Source organism: Pteronotus mesoamericanus, unplaced genomic scaffold (genome assembly GCF_021234165.1).
Source record: "Pteronotus mesoamericanus isolate MK-2021 breed Mesoamerican mustached bat unplaced genomic scaffold, CSHL_Meso_final scaffold_165, whole genome shotgun sequence".
In the NCBI taxonomy this organism is placed as follows: Eukaryota; Metazoa; Chordata; class Mammalia; order Chiroptera; family Mormoopidae; genus Pteronotus; species Pteronotus mesoamericanus.
The window spans coordinates 2,741,157-2,767,637 of NW_026555307.1; the positions used below are offsets into that span (position 1 = coordinate 2,741,157).

The 26,481-nt window shown below is 44.7% G+C and overlaps 1 protein-coding gene across 3 annotated transcripts in view; it reads left to right on the forward strand.

Annotated features, from left to right (window-relative positions):
• BANP (BTG3 associated nuclear protein) overlaps positions 1-26,481 on the forward strand; it is a 117,960-nt gene that overhangs the window by 56,316 nt on the left and 35,163 nt on the right. For 2 of the 3 annotated variants that reach the window (XM_054588941.1, XM_054588942.1), the window contains exons 5-10: positions 202-318; positions 2,023-2,198; positions 14,626-14,865; positions 20,749-20,916; positions 23,750-23,880; positions 25,604-25,666. In XM_054588941.1, coding sequence (XP_054444916.1) covers positions 202-318; positions 2,023-2,198; positions 14,626-14,865; positions 20,749-20,916; positions 23,750-23,880; positions 25,604-25,666 — 895 coding nt within the window. The remainder of the gene's footprint in view (positions 1-201; positions 319-2,022; positions 2,199-14,625; positions 14,866-20,748; positions 20,917-23,749; positions 23,881-25,603; positions 25,667-26,481) is intronic. The other variant, XM_054588943.1, reaches the window with a different exon arrangement.

Consider the following 26,481-nt stretch of genomic DNA (forward strand, 5'->3'; position numbering starts at 1 on the left):
ATTTAAAAACCTCCATCTCCAGTTTACTCCCTGCCCAGTGTGAACTGTTTGTTCCTTTAACGGTGGTTTCTGCTTGGAGCTACCCCTTTGCGTAGTGCTCATCACTGGGAGCTGACTGTATTGATTTACTCTTATGCACTCTTACAATGAATGTTGTCGTTTTAAGGTCTTCTTTTTCTTTGTGATTCTTTTGTTCCCTAGCGTCGTCCCCCAGACTACAGTAATACTCAACAATGATCGGCAGAACGCCATTGTAGCCAAGATGGAAGACCCCTTGAGCAACAGGGCACCGGATTCCCTGGAAAATATCATTAGCAAGTCAGTAGCCACACCACCATTCCCCTTTTCACTGCCACTGCCACCGTGATGAGTCCCCTTGAGGACAGATCAGGGTTCTGAGTGGGGCACAGTCGGGCATTTCTGTCCTCACATGGGTTGGGCACAATAGGCACAGCCTACAGTTCTCTGCGGTTGGAAGGACTGTGTTGTGCTGCAGGCCGAGGTCCTGTCGGATGAGCTGGAGAAGAACGAGAACAAAAGGTTAAGGGAGAGGCAGCATTTGGGACTGTTGTGTCCAGTGTAGTGTGTGGTGTCGGGACATTGTGCTGTGTTTTCACAACAGTCAGTCAAGCCCTTATCTTCTACCTGCTCACGGCTTACTCACATCTGTCTGTCTGTCTGTCCAGCAGCATGTGAGGTCAGCAGACATCCTCATGTAAGTTTGCTAAGTGGTGGAGACATTTTGAGGTGATGGCTTTTCTCTCACACCTGTTTCTTTTGAGACATTTGGAATATAACCTTTGTCAGAGATGGGAGTGCATAAAAGGCATTGTTGCCACCCTGGTGTGACGGTGAAGTGCGTAACAGGTGGCCCTGGGGCTCAGCTTTCCCTGATAAGGTGACCCCAAGAGGGCTCTTTTGCTTTATGTTTCCTACCTGTATCTTTTCAAAGTTCTGTTTTGCCTTTTCTCTTAGCCTCCTTTTCAGACTGTTCCTCCTCCAGCTGTGTCCTATTTTCTTTGTTGTTGTAGCCCGGGCCTCTGGGAGCCCAGCCGTGCTGCTGAGGGCCTGTGTGCTGGGGCGCAGGGAGACTGGGTGGTGAGGTGCTCAGGAGCTGAGGAGGCCTGGCTGGGGCAGAAGAGGCAGGGTCAGCATGCCTCTGGAATGGCTTGGGTGGAGGTCAGCCATCAGAGTCCGAGCCTTTACGACAGGCCTCTGTGGAGTCAAGACTGTGTAGTGCCCTTGTCCGGATAGGGCCAGGATTTGAAACACATTTTGATGTGTAAATAGGGAAATTGTGCTTTTCTCCTTTTTCTCAGTGCCTAGCAGTCCACGTGAAGGGATGTTGAAAGGGTTGTTAAAAAGACAAGGAGCACGTCTCTGGATAATCTCTTTTTTTCCTTTTTCTCTTTTTTTTTTTGAGAACCTTTTGGAGCTGGACTGTGTCCTGCTTTTCTGGCAATATCTCATTGTTCTGTGCAGGACCCCTGGTGGTGGTAAGACTGATCCATCAGAGATACTTGATTGACTTTTTAAGCTCACTTCAGAGGTTTTTGTGAGTGGGAATAATTGGGAGTAATAACTGCAGTTTCAAAGGCCAAGCCATTTCTAGAATGTCTGGATCAATGGAAGTCTCTAGCCATACGTCTTAATTTAATTTTTCCTTTGAGATAGCCTTAAAAGTTACTCTTCTGTGAATGTCAACATTTTTTAGTAATATCTCAGAAAACAGCACTTAGGCCTTGTGTCACAGAAAGCTGTGATTTCGCTTCATGATGTCAACACTTTTTAAAATGTGGAAAACGTGATACAGTTTCTTCCAACCCTGGACTATTTCCTGGCACTAAATGGCCATTAATCTTGGTAGAAGGAACTGCATGGGAAGACTGTGGCCCACCGCTCCGAGTGAAGTTAGTCTCTGACCAGGGAAGGAGAGCAGAGCACGGCAGTGGCTCGTGCTGGTCTCTGCTTGTCCGCAGCCCTGCTCTCACAACACTGACGCTGTTTTTGTTTCCCGCTCAGCGCGGTTCCCGGGCGTCGGCAGAACACCATTGTGGTGAAGGTGCCGGGGCAAGAAGACAGCCACAACGAGGACGGGGAGAGCGGGTCCGAGGCCAGCGACTCCGTTTCCACCTGCGGACAGTCTGGGAGTCAGAACATAGGGAACAACGTCACCCTCATCACGCTGAACTCAGAAGGTGCGCCCCGAAAGCCTCCCTTCCTTTCCCGAATAGCATTAGGTGCAATTTGCCCCTCTTCTTAGAAAACTAATACACATTTGTTGTTTTTAAAAAGTGATGAAATATAAAAATGATAAAGAAAATGAAAATAACCTGAAAAATTTCATGTCAGACTTACGGGTTTCTGGTCTTTTTCTATGTTAACATACACACTGATTTATGATTTTATAATTTGATTTTTTCCTTTGCGTACTAGAAATCTTTCCATTTTAATACAGATTTACAGAGTCATTTTCCATCAGTTTCCTGTATATAAGCAAGTTCTGGAGGCTTTCTAGTGATGGACAGTTGTAATTTTTATGACTAGTGGTACAACTACTAGTTGGCTCACTGTCTTGGACAGAGGCCTGTCCACGTCTCCCTGATCTGACGAGGGCCTGATGTAGACTCTCAGGCCGACTGCACATTCGAGTCGTGCCCATGCCGTGAGGTGTGTTGCCTCTTCCAATGAGACTTAGAGGGAACTGTGTGGTGTGGTTGTCAGCCTTTAATTGAACCTGTTTCACCCACACTGGGGTTTCTGTTCCTCCTTCCTCTTTGCTGCCAGGGTCTGAGGTACACTCTCCCCTGGCCCATCCGGCTGGCTTGGCGTGCCCTTCAAAGGGTTCTGCCTCCTGGTACCCTTGTCATGCCTTTGGGGGCCAACTTAATGCTTCTCAAACAGTACTTACTACAGCATGAAGAGAAAGGAGAGAACTCAGACAAATCTAGCGTTGTCATTGAGGTTAAGTCTGTAATTTGTTTATTAGTAGGAACTTGTGAGGTTTTTCTGCTTCTATGTCTAAGTGATTGATTCTTCCTAAGAACACAAGGTAGATTTTTTTCAATGAAACAAAAATTTTCCAGTTAGAAAGGCTTGTTACCATATCTGAAACATTAAAAACACTGTTTTTCTCAAAATTCCTCTTAGATAAATTGCTTGGAGTGGGATGGCAGAGTAAGGGGGAGAGAAGAGAAATAGGGGCAACGTTTTTTAAAAAGTGAACTCTAATTTACATACAATAAACTTCACCATTTTAAATCATACGCTTAAAGTGATTTTTAGTATATGCACAGTTATGCAGCCGTCACCACTAATTCCAGAACATTGTCATCACTCCATAAAGAAACCCCATGGCAGTCACTCCCAAGTCTCCCTCCTCCCAGCTCCTGGCAACCACTAATCTGTTTTCTGTCTCTGTGGATTTGTTTATTAGGGACCTTTCATATAAATGGAATCATAGAATGCCATCCATGTTGTGGCAGGCATCAGCGTATCTTTTTTTTTTTTATAGCTGAGTAATATTTGACCATATGGATAAGACAGTGTTTTGTTTATCCATTCATTCATCTGTTGATGGACACTTGGTTGTTTCCACTTTTTGACTGTTACACATAGTGCTGCTGTGAACACTTGTGTACAGGTTTTTGTGTGACTGTATGTTTTCATGTTTCTTGGGTTTTCTTGGATACCCAGTCAATCCAAGAAATTGGAGTGAAATTGCTGGGTCAGGGCAATTAGTTTTTTTACACATTAAATTTGAGCGAAATTTGAGAGATTTGATTTACCCTCATGGGTATTGGATTAAATCACATTTGCAATGAATTGCTCATACTCTTTTCCCATGTGGATTTTGGGTAAATACTCACCATGTCTGGCTATCCACTTTAGGCCTAACATTTGTTTTAAACTGCATTAGCTAAGGAACATAATATTGGATAATTTGGGGGGAGTCTGGGGTTATCATAAACACAAAAAAATTCATCTTTTAAATTTGTTTCCTAGTGCGATATGACTAGTGTGAAATATATTTCAGTGGAGGGAAACAATAGATTGAGATAAAAATGAACATACAAAAAGAAATCAGAATTTGACTGTATTAGTATTACTAGTATCTATAGGAAAGAATATGGATATTTTTCATATCTGAGTCTAAGTTCTTTAAATATGAGATGATACACTTTGTGTAGAACACTTTTCTTTAGCAATGCTTTTGAGCAAAGTTTTATAACCACATTTAAAACTAATTGTTTCCCCCTTTTTTAATGAAAAAAAGGAAAAAGAAAACATCGTTTCGATCAAACATGACTGGTATATAACACAGGTTGTTAGGGTTGGGGCAAATTAGAGAAATCTTTCTGATTTTAAATTTTATTTTGAAGAAGAGGTTATAATTAAAGACCATTCTGATTTACCATTTCATTATGAGGAAACATTTTGTAATAAATTTGTTTCACTGACACTGCCCTTGGTGTTTCCCCAGCAGTTTCAATGTTACAAGAACTTGGATTGGGCAGTTTTAGTTGGCACAGTGGTTTGGGGAAGATGATATGGAGGCAGACGGATAGAGTAGTCTTTAAGTCACTGCTGTGTATGTAATGTTGGAAAAAGAGCTAATCCATTAATGTCTCTTGTATCAGATTTACTACTGACCTGCAGTAGCATCATCTGTTAAGAATTTCTGTGAGATTTATGAGTGCACTGAAGATCGGATTAGCCGTCTCCTGCCATGCCCTCCCTGAGATTACAAGAATTTGCTCAACTAGAGAGAATGTCAAGTCAGCTAGTTTATATTAAAGAAACATTATTAATATGCAAAATGCTAAAGGGCCATAGGCTTGTCTTTACATTGAGTCATTTTAGTTCTTGATTGGAGCCCAGAGCTGTAACAAGACAGATTGTTCTTATATTCTTATAAAAATATTTAAGCGCCTGAAGTTCTAGAGAACCACAGGTATCAAAATGGTTGCTTGTGAAGAATTTCAAGTGGTTTACATGAATTGACATGCTGTTTTATATCAAAATGGAGTTACTTTATCATACTGCAAAGATACTATATCATTTTATCCCAGGATTTTGCTTAGGCAATTCCATCTGTCATGGCATAAATTCCAGAAAAATAAGAAAAATGTGCTAACCTTTGAGTTAACAGTGAACAGTAAACTTATTTCCTAGTTCTTACTCTGTCTATCCTTGAAGGTTTGATCTTCATGTACCTCTATTTGTGTTAAGTATCGGAAGTGTGTTGGGTATACTTCTTCAAAGAGTAAGCTGTCTATTTGAGATACAGAAACAAATGAGCAAAAATGGAATCTTGATTAATAAAGGGGTTTAGTTGGATTCTTAATGAAAAGTTTAAATTTCTGCTATTTATGCATTTGATAATTTGCAGAAAACTTGACTCATTGGGTGCATAAAATGTTGAATACAACATTTTAGTGGGAAGGGTTGTACTTCAAGTATAATTGAATTAATATCAGAGATTGGCCCTATGAATATTCCAAAGCCCAGTTAGGAGGCTGACTTATATGGTAAATGACTGTGATATGCCCAGTGGTGGCAAAATGTAGTTTGGGAGAAGCAGTTCATTTGTGAGGGGTGGTCAGTCTCAGTAATGAGAAACCAAGACATGTTCTCTGGGATGTTCATGGTGCCAGGGGCTACAAAATAAGATTAATACAAATTGCTGGGTTCACAAAACATAAGCCTTATATACATAAGGAGGAAATTTAGCCAAAAACATTTCTTGAGAATTTATTTCCATAATTTATTTTCTATAAATTTACTTTTGCATAAATTTTTTGTATGTGATGACATTAAAACACATTTTATTAGTGATCATAAACTGGCTGCTAAGAATAGGATTACAGACAGGTTAGTGACCAAAATAAAATCAAGTTACTAAAGAGGAACTAGTGTAAGACTGTCAGTGGACGTTTGAGCATGACCATGCAGTGAGCGCTGCTCTTGTCCTAGATCAGAGAAAAGGGGCTGGGAGGACGATCTAGAACAGTGCCTGGGAGGGTGACGTCATTTCAATATCTCCTGCTGAATTTCAGAATTGACAGCATGTGACACTGATTAGGGACATCCTCTCTGTGCCCAGGGGTGTCCACTCCTTTATGCCAAGGGTTGTCCTTCAATACGTGCTTTAGTCATGGTTGTGCTCATGGCAGCATCCGCATTAGGCAGGCAAGAGTTCACAGGGAAAGGTGCCCACCTGGCCCCACTCTGCTGTCACGGATTTGACCTCATTTGACCTCCTGGCCCCAAATGTCCTGGCCTGAGTAGGTGGCCTTGGCCTTGATCAGTAGCGTGTAGCCATGCCGTTTCTCTGAAAATATGCCCGTAGTGGCGGGAAAAGAATTGACTCCATTATTAAAAGCCATTTGTTTTTTCCCTTTTCCTGTATCATTATCTTGAATCATAATTATGATTCTCATGAGTTTACTGATGGTGAAGAAATGTAAGAGCAGAAGGATTGTGCGAATAATTGAAACTACATCCCACCACCACCCGCAAAAACGCAGAGGGCAGGCAGAGGGAGGCTGGGGCAGGGCATGAATCGTGGGGTCAGGATAAGCTGGGACTGTAATTTAGGCCGTCCTTCCCCTCTGTTCAGGTGGTCTCTAGCCGTCAGGGGACCCGGTTACAGAGAACTCGGGCTTCTAGCGGGGCACAGACTACTTCAGGGATGATTGAATGGTTATTTTCCACTTTAAGAAGTATTTGAGCACCACTGATAAAATCTCTGTCATAGAATTGTTGACCTAAAATGTCTCACTCAAAAAACAAAACAAAAATACCCCGTACAAGAAAAGCATTTTGCAAGAAAATGGTAGAATGCACCATTTTTAAATTAAAATCTCTGTAATTTGTAGTTTGGAGAATGCCAGTTCTTACAGATTTCTAAAATTCTCAATTTCGGTTTCATGCAATTATAAAATCCTAATTTCATAGAAAGGACAACCCTTTGGAAGGCCACCTGGTCTTCACAGTCGTCCTCTCTGCATGTAGCTGTTCATGTGGTTCAGGACACACCATGCCTTTCCCTTCTCTTTTAATCATTCCGGCCCCTTCCCCATCCCAAGTATTGCACTGGTACATGACTGAGATTATCTTTTTGAAGCATCTCTGTATGACACTGTAGAAATTTAGCTAGCAGATGGCCAGAGTTGGTATGTAAAATATGTAGCTTTATTTTTACATTAATAAAAATAGCCCCCAGGGACCTTGGGATGCCCCAATACATGATTCTTTTATGAGACAGATAATTGTAAGTAGTACAACAATAAAATGTTTCATGTATTACACATAGGATTCTTACTTTCTGACTTGGGTGGAAGAAATTAATTATTTTTGTTACAGTGAATCCATGTCCTGGATCTCGAAACACTTTGAGCTGTGATGCATGTATATAGTAATACAGCCTGAAAGGTTTCAGGACACTGGGCTGAGGTTTCCTGTTCGCTAACTTCTATATGGAGTTGTTTTCTATTACCATCCACATTTGGAACTATTTCTGTTATTTTATGCAGTATGTTGCTTTTGAAATTCATAAACAGTTTGGGCCGTCTTTATAAAAGCCAAATGAAAATTAGTTTTGGGTATAAATGAAAAATACAACCTGACACCAGCTCATGACCATGAATCTGTTCTCTGAAGACTTGCTTAGAGATGGTGGAAGCTGACCTTGGAAAACTAGATTGACATGAAGTCCATTGTGCTGTGGAACTGACACCGTATTTTGAGTCTTGGCACCACCCTGAAGCATTTAGGGAGTCATAAAGCATTGCCTTCTTTATATTTGGTTGTTTTCCTTTGGGCAGAGACTGAAATAGGTCATTAGTTACCTCTCATGGCTGCAAAGACCTGAATATATAGTTGTTGGAATAGCCAGTGGACCAGCAGCTCTCAGCAAAGGTGTGGTGGCATCTGGGAGCAGAGGCAACATAGTCGGGATCCACAGGTGTGTCCAAGCAGCACGTTTGTGGGAAGCGGGCACTAGCTCTGTTGCTCTTTCCCCATAAGGGCTGCTGACACCTTGGGACACCACTACTCTTGAGGTGTTTTGTGTGTCTGGTAGATGGAACACCATGGGCAAAATCACATCATCCTTGGAAAGAGGCTACGCTGGTGTGAGATGGCATTCAGACTGCCCAGCCTTGCACTTTAGGAGGTCATTCATGCACAAGATGTGCGCAATGCCACTGTCCACAGACATAGGTTTTGCTATTTGCTTTGTAGGAATGAGGATACATCGTATGAAGTCAGCTTAGCTGTCCATGCTGGCTTTGCAGAGAGCCCCTAAGTTACAATAATGCATGTGAAGTCCTTGTACGTAGTAGGTGATGAGTAAATATTGTTTTGGTTTTTTGCCCCACACGATACACTCTTATCCTTGGATGAAAGATTTTTTTCAGGTCTAGGCCCCAAGGAGAGCAGAGTGACTGGGATCCTAGGCCAACTGGCATTGTTGGCAGGAATGTGTGTCAGGATCTCAGGGGAATGTACATGTATGTATATGTATATGCATATTAACAGGTAGGGAAGAAAGCATAGCAGCAGCTGATTGTGTTTCTTGGTTTTGAACTTGACCACGGGAATGTGGTCCTCCTGTTCATCTCAGTGCTTTCTCCTGTTCATTTCATTTTCCTGGCACTAAAATGGAACCTCAAAACAAATATGTGTATTTTAATGGTAAGAAAATTCAAGTTACTGCTGAAGGGCTTTCATTGTAATAGGTTTTTCAGGAGTGCCAGTTAATTTCATTGAAGATTTAAATGATTGGAATAGAAAGCAAGTTTATTTTTCTTACAATTCGACTGGTAGTTTTCTAATAAAGCTACTAGAATCTTTCTATTGTTACAGATGCCAAAACTGGACCAAGTAATTTTAGTAAAACAAATATACCCTTTCTGAATTGTCAGAAGGCAAATTTCTCAAATTTCTCAAATATTTATGTGGGCAGGTACTCTGTCTTGTTTTCCATTTGAAAGACATGATTCATTGTCACTGGGAAGAAGTGGGGATCCAGACCAGGATCCAGCTCTGAATCAAAGGTGAATTGGGGCTGAGTATTTCCAGAGGAGCAAAGCTGAGTCTGCAGGTGCACCCAGCATGACTCGGATGAGAAATGCACACCCAGTGACCCTGGTGAGCCTCTCTTCTTACCAGGGAGCTCGGAGGTGCTACCTGTCTCCCCAGAGCTCCATGGATGGTGATGGTGGAGCCCTGGTCCTCTCTCCCCTCTGGCTGGGCCTCCTTTTCCCATGGCCATGATTTTTCACCTCTGCGTTGGGCAGAGTTGCTGTAGCCTGTAATTCCTGACTACCTGATTCAAACTTCTTGCTTGAGAGATGACCACGCAACCTCAGTTCACAGGGCATTTTAAGTTAGGAATGAGTACATTATAAAATGCCTTCTAAAATCTTGACATGTTTGATTGAAATAAAGTTTTTGGATAATTTCCTACATTACTAGAGAAATTTAAGCCATTACTTTCTGGACTGATAAGGAAAGTTAATTTTTAGACTAATTTACTTTTGGGGGGGAAGGAACAATATTCCCTGAAATAATAACTATTGTAGGAGTTTAAAATGACATCGTTTATTCTCCAGAATACTCTGGTTGCATTTCTGGAAGTCCATCTATTTTCATCCTGCTGGCTTTTGTCTGTAGACAGAGCGTCAGCAGGGAGCGGGGTCATTGTGGGACATTGAGCTGACTTTATTAATTTGGGCCCAGTGAGGAAACAGCCCTCGAGGGTCCACTGAGGCCATCTAAGCAGCTCTCCCCAGTTCATGTTTCTCATGCTCTGTGGTGGACAGTTGCTTCTTCAGCCGAGAAGGCAATGCTGTGCTTTTCACGTCATACCCTTTGATATTACCTTTTGCAATGCTGTTAGCAGAGCCAGTGTATGAACCCTGAGTAGTTTCTGATTAATCAGTCTTACTGATGATTAGTTTTTACATAAAAAGTGGCTTAACTTTCATCTGTAAATATTTGTTAGTTTAGCAACATGTTTTGCCTTCAAGAGAATTAAGTTGCAAAGTCAAGTCATTTTTTTCATTCTTCCTCTTGAAGCAGTTTGAAAATATCTGCCCTCACACATGCGCTTCCTGTTTCTGTGTAAATGGGAAGTCAAAATGCTGGCCTATGGGCATGTTTTCTTGATTGTTTCTGGAACCATGAGGCTCTTCAGTGGGTAACGTTGGCAAGAAGGATGGCTCTTTCTCCTGCATGTCACTGGTTCAGCACCAAGGCGAAGTATAGCATTTAGACAAGGTGAGGTGCTTCTAGCACAGGTGTGAGTGTCAGAAGTTCCCTTGCTGCCCCCCAAGCCTGTGATTTGAGAGGCTGGGCTGGGCCCGTCCACCATGCCGCCAGTGGGAGGCCTCACGGTGAAGAGGGCACGGCTTTGGTGGAAGGAGTGGATGGGGTATGGAGGGCAGCCTGATAGGAAGCTAATTCCCAGGGCTGGAGTAAGACGTAATGTTCACAGAGAGTTTACAGAGACCTCGAACTGTCATCCCTTCTTGACCGAAGGGCCGCCCTGCCTGCATTCCTTCCACACACACAGTCTCAGTATCACTTGGACAAGATGTTTACTCGCTGTTTGTAAAACAACACTGAGCTCTTGTCTGGTGTTTACATTGTTTTAAATATGTTATGTAAACATGGAGAATTTGCTAAGCAGAGTTAATTTACTTGTTATTCTTGAGAAAGGCCACCTCAATCTTAAGCAGTGTTGGCAGTTAGGTCGAGAGTCCCAGCTCACCATCTGGGCACTGGCTCATGTGCAGTGTCCGCGGCAGTCAGGGAGGCAGGGTAGCATCGTCCAGGAGCCCTAGGGGTTAGGATGCTGCTGCCCTTCCCTGCAGGCTCACATGGGATCCTCTCGTTCAAATATTTAAGTCCAAATATGCGTGGTATCATTTAGCATCAGCGCTTGGATGTAATAAGGTTCACACAATAGAACCTGTCATACGATTTAATGCCCATGTGCCAGGGGCCCTTCCTTGGCTGTTAAGTAGCCCCAGAAGTGGCCTCTGGCGCTCTCTGTTGCCCTGCCTCCCATCCATTTGTTCTCAGCACAACATTGTGTCACTCCCTGGTCAGTCCTCTCTACCATCTCTTTGCCCAGTTCTTCCTGCTCTGGTCCCACTGGCTCCATTTCATTCCCAGAGCACGTAGCCCTTCCCAGCCCAGGCCAGTGCAAACTGCTTTCTCTTCTGGACCCGTTTGGTGGTTCTCCTCATGGGAGGCTGTGTGCAGTCCTCTCAGTAACTGAGGCTGGCTCTGGTCTCCATCTGAAGTGGTCAGCTCTCCGTCTCAGCTGTGTGGCGCTTCCTGTCTTGCAGCTTCCACGTGTCTGTTCATTGTACTCACCCTCCCCTCTGCTCATTAGCTCAGGATGGGCAGCTTTGCTGTCTGACTCATGCTCTCAGATGTCCGTGAGATGTATCCACGAATTTTAGTGTGGTCACTTACAACTTGACCCAGAGCAGTGTGGAGGTGATTCTGAACCAGGTGTGGGGAAGCCTGGCCCATCGTCACAGTGACGATGGTGAGGCAGCCACCAAGAGAATCTCAGGAATGCTGCGCTCTAGCAAGCTTCTCACTAAGCGGAGCCTCCACTCATCAAAGATCTCTGTCAGGAGGGTTAAACACCTCTCAGGCTTGATTGGATTGGAGCTTGGTATGGGTGTGTTTTGGCGACTTTGGCCCAAGGAGGCAGAGTTTGTTTTTGGGAGTCTCCTGCTGATGGGGAGAACCATAGGTGGCCTTCCAGCCCCTCATCCTCCAGTCCCCCAAGTCTTCTACTGCTCCTTTAAGGGGCACATCTTTACACCCCTTCCCAAGGACTCTGGCATGAATATTCAGTTCTCACCGAGTCCATTAACTGTCTCTAACTATGTTTTGAACCAAAGTATAGCTTCCTGGTCCTAGAAGACTGCCCCGTTCCTGCTTTGGCACATGCCCTTTTCTCTATAGCATCAGTCCTTGAACGTGGCAGTCAGGGAAGCAGGGTAGCATCGTCCAGCATCATCCAGCCCTTGCCCCTCCCCCTCCCCACCATCTCCTCCTCCCTCCCCTCCTTCTGCTCCTTCTTCCTTGTACCCTTTCACTCCCTTCCTCCCCTTTTTCTCCTTTTACCTGCTTCATGGCTTGACTGCTACAGATGGAGGAGGGTGGTTCTTCTGCTCTGTTTGGTGTAATTAGACTTGGAGGTATAGAGTTGCTCAGTGAAGTATTTGTAGGTAAATTAATAAATGCCCGAGACGTTGGAGCCCTTTTGGCATTCCAGCTATGACCTCACGACAACCATTCTGAAAGTCCCATCTCACCCATATTTAGATCATGTGTTTATTTTGTTTTTCTGTAGACAGGCTAAATATAATAGTAGCTGACTGACTCTCAGAAAAATGCATACATCCGAGCATATGCTCATGGCACCACCTCTCCACTTCCAAACCATCTATGTTTCTGAGAAGTGATACTGCTTACTCATCTCTTAACTCCAAGTTCCAAACATTAGATCTGTGATTTGTTTTCTGCCCTTAGCCAAAGCTAAAAGCCTAGCCTCAGCCGCCCTAAGCAATCCTTCACCTGCTGGTCCGCCCCAGGGGCGATGGGCTCCCATGTTATTAGGGCACCTAACCTTGCCTGCTGTTCCTAGAAATCTCATGATTCAGGAGCAGCGCTGGGAGGGGCTGCCTGTGAAGGGGGCAGGATGTAGGAGTCACAGACTGCTAGCCACTTGGTCTTTTGCTCTGCTCCAGGCCTTTGGCAAAGCAAGGCAGACTCTCCACTCTTTCTGGGGACCTCCTCTGTGCATGGAGGCTGGAATGTAAATATCAGGGCATTTCAGAATAAAGTTCATGAGAAATTCTGAAACAGTGATAACCGTGGCTGTGATGTGTGTGACTTGACAGCCCATAGGCCTCATAGACACTCAGCAGAAAGCTGGTGTCTCTTAGATACTGGCCAGCCAGAAGGAGATTCTAACTCTCCCTGTTAATGTCCCTCCCCTCCTACAGTGGCATACTTGCACAGTGACTATCTCTTGTACCTTAACTTGCTTCCCTGGTAGGGTCAGAAGAGATTGTTTGAAAGCTGCTGAGTTTCCAGGGAGAATCGTCAGTTCTTTTGGGTTGTGATCATAAGTGAAGTGCTTTTCCTCTGCATGGGAGGGAGAGCTAGCCACCTCACTGCCCTCTCTCTTCTCTCTTTACATTGGCATCATGCCTGACCCATGATCACTGTGGCCTTGCTGAAGGTATAGAAAGTGGGGTGCTTTCCACTCATGAATGTTAAGCTCTGGGTGTTTGCATTTTAGATGACCGTTGGGAAATCCAAAGGCTGGAGCATGCAGATGCAAAACATGGGAGTGCTCATTCTGTTCTTAGGAACCTTTGAGATCTCAAGATCACAAATGGTACATTTCCACAGGATTAAGGAAAGAACAAGTGGCAGGAAAGGAAATTTGGTCACGAGGAGAGGGGTCACAGTACTCTGAACAGGAGGTAGGAAGATGCTTCTGATCTGTATACTTGCAGGTTCACTGCTGGGAGGTCAGGGGAGTGAGGATCACACAGCAGGACACCCACTGGAAGGACTCAGAGTGAGGAGGACAGTGTGGGAAGCTTAGCATCCCCTGAGCCCTTTACTCATGCTGGCCTGGCCGCTGCCCAAGTCCCCAGCAGGTCAGAATAAGAGCTTACATCATGTAAATAGTTTGTCTCACTTAGGATGTGCCCAGCTTCTGAGTGACCTCTTCTCAGAGCAGTTCCAAGTGGAGACTTGAGTCACAAAGTCCTCTAGACACAAGATTGCGCCTTGATTCCCGTCTCAGAGACAGGACACTCCGTGTGACTGTTGCATGCTGAGGCCCAGCCTCCCAGTCGGAACTGGAGGGAGTATATTCTGCACGCAGTGTCCCTCTTTCATCCCCTTCTGGGTGCCTGAGACCACTCTGATTTGCCGCCCTTCTGGATGCAAGGTGAAGATGAAAACAAACACAAGTCTTTTTTCTAAAGCTCTTTACCCTGCTGTAGCTATAAAGAGAATCCAGGGTTTGAGGCTAGAGCTTGTCTGATGTCACCTCTTCTAGACACATGAGCCTGTGTGTGGGGCCCAGGCAGCATCCTCATTTGGTGCTGTGGGGCCTCTGCAGCTACCTCTTATCAGACTTGTGAGAGCTCTGGGCAGGCCATCGAGTAGGTGGCAAATGTGCTGACAACACACAGCGCTCTGCCTTCTGTTTGTTTGCTTTTAAGTGAGTTAACCAGGTGCACTTAGCCCTGTGGAAGCCGGTCTCCAAGGAAGAAGAACATTTACATATTACAACATGTTACATTAATCTTCCTGAGATGCATCAATAGAAATCCAGGCCAATTCTTTGGGAATGATGTCCTCGTTTCTATTCTTGATCAGACATAAGATGCCACACCACTGTTTTGTGACCACAGGAATTGCCCCAGCCTTCCTGGCCGACATTTGGGAAGTTAGGGGAGCAATTTGCTGACCAGCCCCCACAGATCTTTCTTGTGTGTATTTGAGCTGAGTACTGGACCCTTTGGAGTGTGTGAGCTTGTCTGAGACTCCTCTTCTCTCTTTCAGAGGACTACCCCAACGGCACCTGGCTAGGGGACGAGAACAACCCCGAGATGCGGGTGCGCTGCGCCATCATTCCCTCTGACATGTTGCACATTAGCACCAACTGCCGCACAGCCGAGAAGATGGCATTGACGCTGCTGGACTACCTCTTCCACCGTGAGGTGCAGGCGGTCTCCAACCTCTCGGGCCAGGGGAAGCATGGCAAGAAGCAGCTTGACCCCCTCACCATCTACGGGATCCGATGTAAGTGCGGCCCCTTGTCCACTGCTCAGCCCCCTAAGGAAGGATCTGGCTGGAGGGTGGGCCCTGCGAGGTGGGGTTTTTTGGGACAAGTCAGGACCTCCTTTATAGGGTTGGAGGGAACACTGGCATCAGAACTAGTCACAGAACAAGGAGAGGGATTTTTGGATTGAGGATTTCCTTTAGTAACTGTTGCCTGGTGCCCAGCTCATGGAAAAGACACTGGGAGTGTGGTCCTTTCAGACCCTGGAACTCATTCAAGTAACTCCTGAGAACCTGCATGTGAAGCCAGCTGACGTCAGTTCCTCAGGTGGGGATAAAGCAGTTCTCAGATGAACAGAATGTTGCAGGAGTCACCAGACTTTTCCTAAGGGACATGCAGTTGATATGTGTGTTAGGCTGCGGGCATAGGGTCTGTATTGTAACTACTCAGCTCTGAGAGCTGCCACAGACCAAATGTAAACAAATAGGCATGGTAGTGTTCATAAACGTGGCTTTCAGAAGCAGACAGGGATCTGTGGACTGTCTGGCAGCCCATGCTTTAGAGCATGATGCCTAGTGCAAAGGGCACCACTTAGATCTGTGGGTCTAGCACAAATATGCATGCAACACATGGGTTTCCATGGTGACAGGTACTGCGTGATGGTGTGTGACAGCGTAACCCACAGTGCGAGGTACTCTTAGGGTGTGAAGATGAACACGAAGTCGCTCTCAGTTGCATGGTACACAGTCAGATACATGTAAATAGTTGTGTCCCCAAGAGTGCGTCACAGGGAGGTTGACCGCACTGCCGTGGGTGGAGGCAAAAGGCGTGACGGAGAACGGTGCTTGTGCAGGGCCTCCAGGAATGGCCTGGGTCAGGCTCTGGGTTGTACAGGTTTGATGGCCTGGGTAGTGGGCCACTGTTCCCATAGGGTGTCACAGGGCTACCTGTAAGGTGTCTCTGACTCGGAGAGGTGACTTGGAGCATGAGCACAGGCTGTGACAGACTGGTTATTAGGAAGAAGCATGGAGAACATTCCACAGCAGTGAACTGTTAATGTTCTAAGTGTTCTGAGTGTTCTAAGCAGTGGTAGGGAAGCTGAGCAGGTGGTACTCAGAGCAGAAGCACGTGGGGATGGGACGAGTGAACATGCTGTGCCCAGGGAGGGAGTCCAAGTGGCATGGCGGAGGGGCTGCATCGTCAGTGAGCTAGTCCCGTTTCCCTGCTTGTGGGGAAGTTGGCTGCCTTCTGAGCTCTCCCTCATTTGGGAACCATTGCACATCACTGCCTTCCCAGTGTTAAAATTCAGGTGGAATTCTGAAAGGTTAGTATTTGTTGACCTTTTTTCTTTTGGCCCAGTTTAGTTTGTACTGCTGATTGTTACTCAAAAAAAGGGAACAAATGAACAACTGTATCAGAACGACTGAGCAATGAGCTTAAATAGTGGAAAGTGTGGACATTGGATGCTTTGTCATGCCCACCACATCTGTGCTGTTTCCGCAGACTCTGGGAGATACAGACATTTTCAGTCATCCTCCAGTGGTCTTCTCCCTGTGTCTCTGTTTTCACATGGCCAACTTCTCTGTGTTTCTGCTGTCACCTGGCTGTCTCTCCATGTCTCCTCCATCACACAGCTGCATTATCCTTGCGCCTCTCTCATCACATGACCATCTTCTCCCTGTGTCTTTTCTCTTCTCCTTATATGGATACCCGTCATATTGGATTTAGGGCCCACTGTATTCCAGGATGATCTCATCTTAATGTAATTAATCACATCTGCAAAGACCCTATTTCCAAGGGAGGTCACATTCTGAGGTCCTGGGAAGGACATGAATTTTGGGGTTCATGTCAGCAGAGTACACAGGGCCTGGGTTCTTTAGAACTTTGGTAATCAAATGTGTGTGTCACACAGCTTCTCAGGGGGGTGGGTGCCCACCACTTGTCTGTGGGAGGCTGAGGCGCCATTTGAATGGAGAGCTAGGAGGAAGCTTTGGTCAGTGTGGGCCAGTGGGAAGGAAGGGCCTGTCAGATGCAGAACAGTTGGGGGCCTGCTCACATGTCACCTGAATGCCATATTTGGAGAGGCCTGACAGTGGCATTGGCCTCTCTTCTATAAATGGAGGAGTGGTGTCACTCCATCACACTTATCTTCAGTCAGGGGATCACCGCTGCTTGGGGAAAAGGGGAGAACCTGGCCTCAAGGCTAGGACACTCTGGATACGCGAGGTGTGCCTGGTGTGCCTGGTGCGTCTGGTGTGTCAGCGAGGCACGCTGGCCCCAACCACACGAGAGTGTGCTGGCCAGTTTCCTCTCACTCAGAGAGCTGAAAATTTCTGTTGTTTTTATAGGTCAGTCACTATGAAGTCAAGACTGTAATTTTAAGAAATAAATTGCTGGCACTCAGTTTTCTGCTTCTCTTTCCCCTTGAACTTGAGATTACGTTAGCATGGTAGTGTTTTTCATTCCTTTGCGACTGATAAGCCCCATGCCACCCACCAAGGGTGCGAGAGTACATCGTCTCTTCAGTATATTTCCTCTGTTCCTTTTTCCCACAGTGTGCCTCAGCTCCTCTTTGGGGCTCCTTCTTTGAGAGCTGGGAATCTGGTTTTGTGATTTGAACTACCAGTGTTAACCGTGGCTGTTCTGGAAAGTGAGAAGGCAGTTAACAGGGACCAGCTCCTCAGATCTTTAGGAGGTGACCGGACAGTTTGCTAGGAAGGCAGACAGGGGCTGGCTCACAGGGCCTGTCTTTCTGGAGGTGACCCAGGGGGCTTGCCTGCTGAACAGCTATCCCACAAAGATGCTGAGAGGGCTAAGTGGCTCACCCTCCAGATGAGGTGGCTCTGCAGCTCCTCAGGAACCCCATGCAATGGGGCAGTGAACGGGAAATGGCGTTAGAGTTGCACTGTCTCCTGCACAGGGCAGCCAGGGTGATAGCCCAGCTGAGGGGAGTCAGGGAGGCAGAGGCTACTACGGCATGAGACTGATGTTGTCTTCTTCCTTGTCTCCTGAGTGTCTCCCAGTGGGCCTCTTGGGTACTGTGGAGGGGCCAAGCGAGGCACTTCCCAGGGTTTATGCTGTGACCAGTTCTTTTCCACTTGGGTGGGCACTGGGAGGCCTGAAGTTTAAAGCCAGGCCTCACTCCTAACTGATAATTAAACTTGTAACTGAAGTGAGGGTAACAGTATTCATATTTCATGAGGTTTTCTTAACATCAAATAACTTAAGAGATAAAATGCTTCACAGCTGTGAAATACCAGTTAAAATCCGATGAAGACTGCTTTAGGAAAAGTCAGGACAGCAGCGACTGTCCAGCAGCAGGTGTGGTCAGGAGGCTGCACCCTCTGCTCTCAGCTCCTTCCTGGAGCTGCCCGCCGATGCCACAGGGTTTCTGAGGGCAGAGTTGCTGCCACTGTGGCCCACTCGGATCCACCCCCCTGTGTCCTCCCATCAGGGCTCTCAGCGGGGGAGCATTTGTGTTGCTGATTCATTAGTTAGTTTTTCTTGGCATCCATCAGGGTGGCATTTGCTATCCAGTTGGTTGCTTTTGGAAGGAATTATGTAATATGATGTCTTAGGGGAATTTATAAATGGATAATGTATAACTACATGAATGTACATTTTTTCTCCAAAGGATATAAGCCAGGTTTTGAACTGGCAAATTGGTTTTACAAAGTTGAATTTATATGTTAACATTGTATATACCCATGTGTGTCATATATATGTGTGTGTGTGTGTGTGTGTGTGTGTATATATATACACACACACACATATATATATATATATTCTTTTCTGTTACTGACACGTTTTTAAAGTTGGGTATCATTTCATTAATCCCTTGATGCATTCAGAAGGTTTTTTCCATGAGTGTGAAGGTATGAGAAGAACAGGAGAATGGTTTGTAGAATGTTTCCCTTTATTAAAGCATGTACCTAGTAACATTTTGATACTATGATTGCTGATTCTTGTCTTGGAGACCAGGTGTAGTTGGGCTCCTCTGCAGCTGCAGGCAGTGGTTGGGTTCTCCTGTAACTACATAGCTGTAGTCCTGATAGTTGCATTCCCCTGCGACTGCAGTCAGGAGTTGAGTTCTCCTGTAACTATACAACTACATTTAATATTTGGGTTCTTCTGCAGTTATAACAAGTAGTTGGGTTTTCTTGTCACTGAAGTTGGTTGCCAGCCCGGAACTTTGTGAGGACACCCCAGCACCTAAAGCCATACCCAGCATGTAGCAATCACTTAGTGGGCACTGATGAATGATTCTGTGATTATTTTAGAGATGACCTGAAAAATCAGAAAGCAAAGAGTTGCCGCTTCATTTATGTATTTCCGTTTATGCATGAGGATTACAAAGTACTGCTAAAACTTAGGTTTTTGTTCTTTCTGATTGTATATATCCCCTCCTTAACCCAATTTCTTTTTTATTTTATTTAGATTACAGAAATTTTGGTTTTCATTATATATAGAGTCAAAGATGTCTTAAGCATAAGCAAGAAATGTCTTTCCAAGACAAAGGAAACTTTTGATACTTAATATAGTACTTAAGAGAACAAACAGTTCCTTTGTTTTGATTAATTGTAATATTTTGATCTTCATAGAAACTGATTTTAGGAGTTGGGCATCAAGTTCTCAGTAGATGGTCCAAACTTAATGCTCTTAGTAGTCAAAACAGGACATTTTTCAGCATAATCTTTTTATTATTTAGTTTTTGAATTTCATCCATTTGTTTTTCCATTAATCAGTGAAGTTTCACAGGCCAGCTAGAGAGGAGGTCATTCTGCTGAAGCATTTCTTGTGGTTCCCACATTCATGACCATTACTTTCTGTTGAGTCAGCATAAAGAAGAGGTGGTATGTCTAATGAGAGGTGGGCAGGGCTGGCAATGAGGGGTCTCCATCTGTCACTCACTCTTCGGTGGCTTCCCATATCACCGGGTCCCTTGTTATTGATATGGGGGTCTCCGGATGCCAGTCAGTCACATATTGAGAGCTTTCTGTAATGTAAGAGGTTAACAAATGTGGACACCAGTAACATCCTCTGTTGAGCACAGGGTAAACTGCTGGAGGACTGCAAGGCTTACCCGTACCCTCTGTGGCCAGCAGTTCAGTGGAGGTAGTGCCTATGTATTTGGGGAATAAAAAATTACCTCTTCCCTTAGACAGTTTCCACTCTGATTAGGGAGGCAAAAGGAGACACACAGAGAGTTACATAAGCCAGGCTCAGACTCAAGTAGCAATGGGAGAAAGTCTTGTAGTTACCAGTGAGTCAGCAAATGTTGAAGCATCTGCTATGGGCCTGGATATTCTTGGGATTTTGGCATACATGGGTGAACAAAACAAAGATCCCTGTATCTGTGAGGGAAAGAAGTAAACACAATAAATATGTAAATTTTTCTAAAATGTTAGAGACCCAGAGGGTGGGGGTGAGTGGGAGGGACCTTAGGGATAAAGGGGCTGGGTAAGGGTGGGATTGTTGAGGTCCTGTTTGAGCCAAGACTTGAAAGAAGGGAGGGAGACAGCCAGGTAGACATAAATGAGCAGAAGGAATGTTGAGCTGACGTCTGGAAGAACAGTTTTGATGAAATTGTTGGGCTCCTTGATTTTAATGTTTGACATCCAGGATGTTAGAATAGAGAAAAGAGTTTGACTGAGGAGCATCTGGGAAGCTCATGTGAGCCCTCAGCACCTAGCATGTTGCCTTATTTCTGTCTGGTGTGAGTGGCCCCAGTCAGAGTTATTTAAAAGTTAAATAAATGAAAGAATTTATAACATAACTGGTATGCCTGTGGGGGGGCTCTCAACCCCCGTCACATTTTTGTGTTCAAGTTGCTCCTGAACAGCCAAGGCCCAAGTAGAAGACCTTCCTCTCATGGTGCTTTTATTTGGGATGTCTTCTTCCAGGTCACCTTTTCTATAAATTTGGAATCACGGAATCTGACTGGTACCGAATCAAACAGAGCATCGACTCCAAATGCCGGACGGCCTGGCGGCGGAAACAGCGAGGCCAGAGCTTGGCTGTCAAGAGCTTCTCCCGGAGAACGCCATCTTCATCTTCATACAGCACATCAGGTACACTGTGGGGGTCAGCCTGGGCATTTTGCCTTGCGGGACTTGGGGGATGGTCCTGAATGAGGCCACTCACCTGCAAAACCTACAGCTGCCATTCAGAACCCAGTGACTTGAGCCTTAACTCTTGCATACACGTGCAGCATAAGTTATTTAGGGAACACTGCTTATGTGACAGATGGGGAGCCTCAGCCAGATCCGCATAAGGCTCCTGGTGGCAATAGAAGAGGGCGTGTAGACCACAGCCACCACACACTGATACCACCTGGGGGTGAAGCTGAAGGATGGAGTCAGTCAAGACCATGTTGGGTGCTGTACTGAGCAGTTCCTTTATTTTCTCTCTCTGCCTAGTTATTTACTGTGTTGCCCTGTGCCAGGTGTTTGGAGTAGGAGCAGAAACAACCATAGATGGGTAAAGGGGAGGGTAGCATTCAAGGTGGGGCTTTTAAAAAACCTACATGAGGGAAATAAGCATAATTACACTCCCTTGGCCTTTAGGTATTTATTTGGCTGGAGAGGATGAAGAATGAGTTTCTGAGCTTTTATATTTAGTCTCACACTCCTACTGGTAGACACTGGCAGGTGCCTCCTTTCTGCTCAGCTTGCGAGAGGCCAGAGGCTTCCTGATCTGAAGGCTGCCTCCTCATGAGCACTGGAATCAAATTAATTTGGAGAGAAACACAGATATTCCTTTTTTTAATCACACTTTAAAAGAAAGAGTACATCGCTTTGTATGTTTCTGTTGATTTAATTGTTCTCTTTTAATACACTGCACACTTGGCTAAAATGAGGTAAAGCAAAATAGGTGGTTAGTTAAAGGGACTTCTGTAATTTTTGTCACTGTTCTTTCTGCATACTCAGCCTAACAAAGCAAATATGATAGTTAAGGCTATTCTGGTGACAGAAATAATTCAGTAATATGTAATTAAACCAGGGTTTTGTTATTGGTAGTACTTCCAGCTGGGGCATCTTGCTTATTTTTGAATTATCAGCTGACATAAAAAGAATTTCCAAATAAATGGTTGTAAATGAGATTCTGAGCCAAGGTCAGTACTGCCAGTTTGAACACAAACCATAAAATCACTAGTTTCAAGAGATTTAAAAAAATCAATTTATTGAAACATTTGTGTTTTATCTAGCATCACTGTATAAACTTGTGTTTGTACTTGAGTTTAAGATGGCTACATTTTATTTTTTAAAATACAGTCAGCTTCCCCCTCCCCCCCACACAGCCTTATTGGTGAGTTGACGATCTTAGGTGGGCATCTGTTTAGTGCCCAATATTATAGAGGTGCAAAGAACCTGCTCTTGACAATCTGCTGACTGCAAATCTGTGTGTGCAGCTGGTTTTCCTCTGGATGCAGAAAAGAGCTGGGCTGTGGAGGGCACTAGGTCCTTTGGGTGGCCTGTCCTTTCTGTTTCAGTCTTTCCCAGGGGGCATTGTGCTCCAGGGCCTCCTTAGCACTACCCCTTGGCCTCATGTCAGCCTGAGCCTACTTGTCTCTTGTCATTTGCCGTAGATCCTGGTCTGTTCTTGATCACAAACAAGTCACCAGTGAGAGTTTTTGTACTGGACTTTGATATCAGTATAAGTTACAGAACATGAATTTAAATTGGTCTTCACGATGTGTAATTAAAGGGAGCTACTGATTAAATGGTAAATTCAGTAATTTGAATCTTAGCTTTGGGAAGCATCATACCCAAGTCATATCTTCTGCGGTGTTTTTAGAATGTTGAGGACTATCATTCTTTTTCATTGTATTTTTGAAAACCAGAAAAATCACTTGATTTTTTTTATTAACATTGGAGCAGAAATTATTTGGGAATCTATATAGTCAAATAGCTCTTATTAACCAGCAGAGCGGATTTTACATGCTTTGGTCACTACCCTCTTAAAGAAGTTTGAAAAAGTATTCTTCCTTGGATATTTTTAAGTTGACATTTTATAACATTGACACCTAAAATTTTACATTACACTTTGAAATAATTTTAAAAGATGCAATTTCTGGCATATTGTTATATTACTTTTTAAAAATATATATGCAGTGGAATCTGTATAACATTTCAATTTGATGCCCACCGTTAAATTATTAGAAAAAATACATGAAAAGTTTTTCTTCAGTAATCAGACATTTTACATCTTTTTCATTCAAATTATTATTCTACTTCTCTCACAGAATTTCCTCCCAATGTAATGTTTTTATGTTTAGAAGTTTTTTTAATTGATCCATCACAATTTTCTGCAACAAAATATGTGAAAGTTAAAATTTTTTTCTGAGCCCTTACTGTTCTGTTAGAGAAAAATTTCCCTGATTGAGATATCACAATTAAAATTAATATACATCATCACTACAAACATCTGATTTTGGATTAAAAATAGAAAGTAAAATTTTACTTGAAGTATATCTTTAAATAAGTAAGTGGAGTTTTTTTCTGTAGTTAGTTTAATTAACCAAGGACAAACATTACTTATTGCTGGTTTAAAACAGAGTTTAATATCCACTTTTTCCTATTTTTTTCATTTTGTCAGTAGATCCTGAGGAACTTTATTTAAATAAGTAGACGAGAATAGCCTGCGTCAGTGAACAGTTGGTTCTTTAGTTTTCCTTCTATCTACAGGTCAGAAATCTCTGTTACCTAACACTAATTACTAATGAGGTCTACTGAATGCCGTGCTCTCTGTTGGGACATGTTGACTTGGGTTTCACAATGAAGAACTTCCTTTCCTCTTCTCTGGGAATTTAGGATTGGGGACCAGGGAAGAGAAGGCAGCCTGGACGTGTGTGTGTACGGCTTGTCTGCTGAGCTGACGCTGAGCCCGTTTGTTTCCCCACAGAGAGCATGATGAGCACGCCGCCACCTGCCACTGAGATACCACAGCCCCAGCCGCAGGCCCTGCACTACACCCTGGCCAATGCCCAGCAGGTCCAGATCCACCAGATTGGAGAGGACGGGCAGGTCCAAGTAGTATGTACCCTCCTGCTAGTCTGTCTCCATGAACGAATTGGAGGGGAGGGTGCGGCAGGGATCAGGAAGGCCAAGACCACTTGTCCTTATGTTTCTGGGTCACATGGACACCTTGGGATGAAGAAGTGCCATGTAAAAGTAGTAGCACTTAGGGTACAAACCTTCAAATTTCATAATGAGGGTGATTACCAGGTGACCGTGTCATTTGCTTGGGCCATTCATGGCCCCCCTGCTGTGCTGCACCCAGTGGTCACTGTCAGCTCTAAGGGTCTGTACTACTGCCTGTCCTCCTGGGAGGCATCAGAGATGTATTGTAGAGACTTTCTCGTTTCAGAAACATGGACACCCTCTAATGGGGGGAAGAAAAAATAATTTCCTTTTGGGGTCAGTGGAAAAAGCAGGTGGGCTCAGTGACTGCGTAGTGCTTCCTTTGGGCTGTGGGACATACACTGAGCTTGTGTGGGCAGTCAGCTCAATGGTGAGCCCACACAGGCTCATTGCCCTGTTTCTGGCTGTGCCAGCTCAGGTGGAAATTTCTTCAGACCCTTCATGGGTCCTGTGGCCGAGGTGTTGGGGGCAGGAACTTTGCTAGGGAACGGGGTGTTTTCGGTGTGCCCCTGGGATCCCGTTGATGTTTGAGTCACACCCAGCCTCATTGCTGTACGCCTGCATCACTGTGCTTTCCCTTGGAACCCCCTGGTCCCACCTCAGGGTGGCCTCAGTTTGACGTTGCATTCAGCACACTGCCTGAAAAGGGTGGGTTTCCAGAAAGTGCTGATGAGGACTTTAAATGGACTTTTTCTTTTTTCAGAGATGAACTGGTTATAAATAGTGAATTCTTTGTTTGACAGTCACAAAGGCAGTTTCTCTTCATTTTAGTAAGAAAGTTTTGTGAAAGAATTTCAGAATAGATAACTTGGATACAGGGTGCACATAGACATAGTAAAATGAAATAAATAGAAATTTCTACAGTAGTTCACTTTAAGGTCCATTTTCATCAAGATAGAATCTTAAATAAGATCACTGAGTATTCATATCACTGAGCAAAGTTAAGATTTATAGGAATTCTTTATCTGCCTGTATCTACAAACATAAATGCATTGTATAGTTGGAGGCTTTGATTTTTTTGGAACCACATTTATTAGTGTTTATTCCAGCTGTTTAAATAGTCATGTGTTTCTGTGATTTAAGAAATATTTCCTGACCTGTTTTCAGTGTAGATGCACATGTCTAAGTCCCCTCCCAGCAGTCCCACACCGCTGTGTCGCCATGCCCAGCACTCCCAGATCTCTCGAAGACTTTGCTGACTAGTTCCACAAGGTTGCTGGTCCCTCTGAGTTAATAGTGTCATTTTATTTTTTTAAAGTTATCCTAATTCTCTGGAAAATTCTATTTCCCTTCTTTTCTGTATGTCCTTCACATCCTGAAATTTGCTTGTTCAAGCAAATTGAAAGACAACAATTTTCTTAGGCCCTATTGCTCCTTTAAGAATTACTACAAAATGTTCTGTATGTATTATATAGTAAAAGTTTAATTTCAAGAAGCTATTTAGTAGCTAATACTATGCACATATTATATTGCACTATTCAGAATTTTAGTAGTCTTTTTTAAAATTGCGAGCAGGTAATCGAGAACAAAAGTTTCGGAAAGCATTTCTTGTTTCCTCTGGTTTCGATTTTCTTCTGATGCTTCTTGTTGTCTTCTCTCGCTGCGGATCCCACAGGGTCACCTCCACATCGCCCAGGTGCCTCAAGGGGAGCAGGTGCAGATCACGCAGGACAGTGAGGTGAGTTGTGGCCACCAGCGCTGCCCAGGGCCCTCTCCATGCCTATGGGCTTTCTGCATTCTGATCTTTGTCAATTGAGGTGAACATCTGGGAGTTCCTAGACAACATGGTGTCCACCGTTGACCGCCTGACTCTAGGTGCCTTGGGCGCACAGTCCTGCCTACCCTCCCGCCACTGCTGCACTGCCAGTTTATCTGTGCAGTCCCGTCTGGTTTTCTTTGTAAACGCTCACTGTATTGAGGTTTTCGCTCCTGGCTGGAGCTACCTTCTGAAGACCCCTTTTCTTCCTGCCCCACCGCTGCTCCCTGTCTTCCTGTCCGAGGTACAGACCTAGCTTCCAGCAGGGCTCTAGCCCTGCTCTCTTGCCTGGAGAGCTCCCCAGCATGCTGGAGTGGGAAGAGGAGGTGGGGGCCCTGCTCCTGCTCCTGTGACCTCACAGGTTTTCCTCAGCTCCACAGGCCTAGGCTCAGTCTCTGTAGGACCACTGCCCATATTGTGGGTTGGCTGGGCATCTGTTAAGACAGCAAGTACATGGACCTCCTGGGAGCTTTCAGAACATCTTCTCGTGCACTTCTAGGATTGCCTCAGCTGCTTTAAGTTCGTGAGACCCGGGCTTCGTATCACTGGTGCCTGTGCTTCGGTGTTCTACTTTTCATTAATTCCGTGATAAGGACAGAATGCAGGGAGTCCTTCCCAGCTGCACAGTGCTGCTATATATGTGTCTCGGCTGCTGCAAGAGGGGGTTGGTGCATGCAGGTCAGATTGACCATCTGGGCTGCTGGACGATGAGGCCAGCCGGTCATGGTGCTGATATT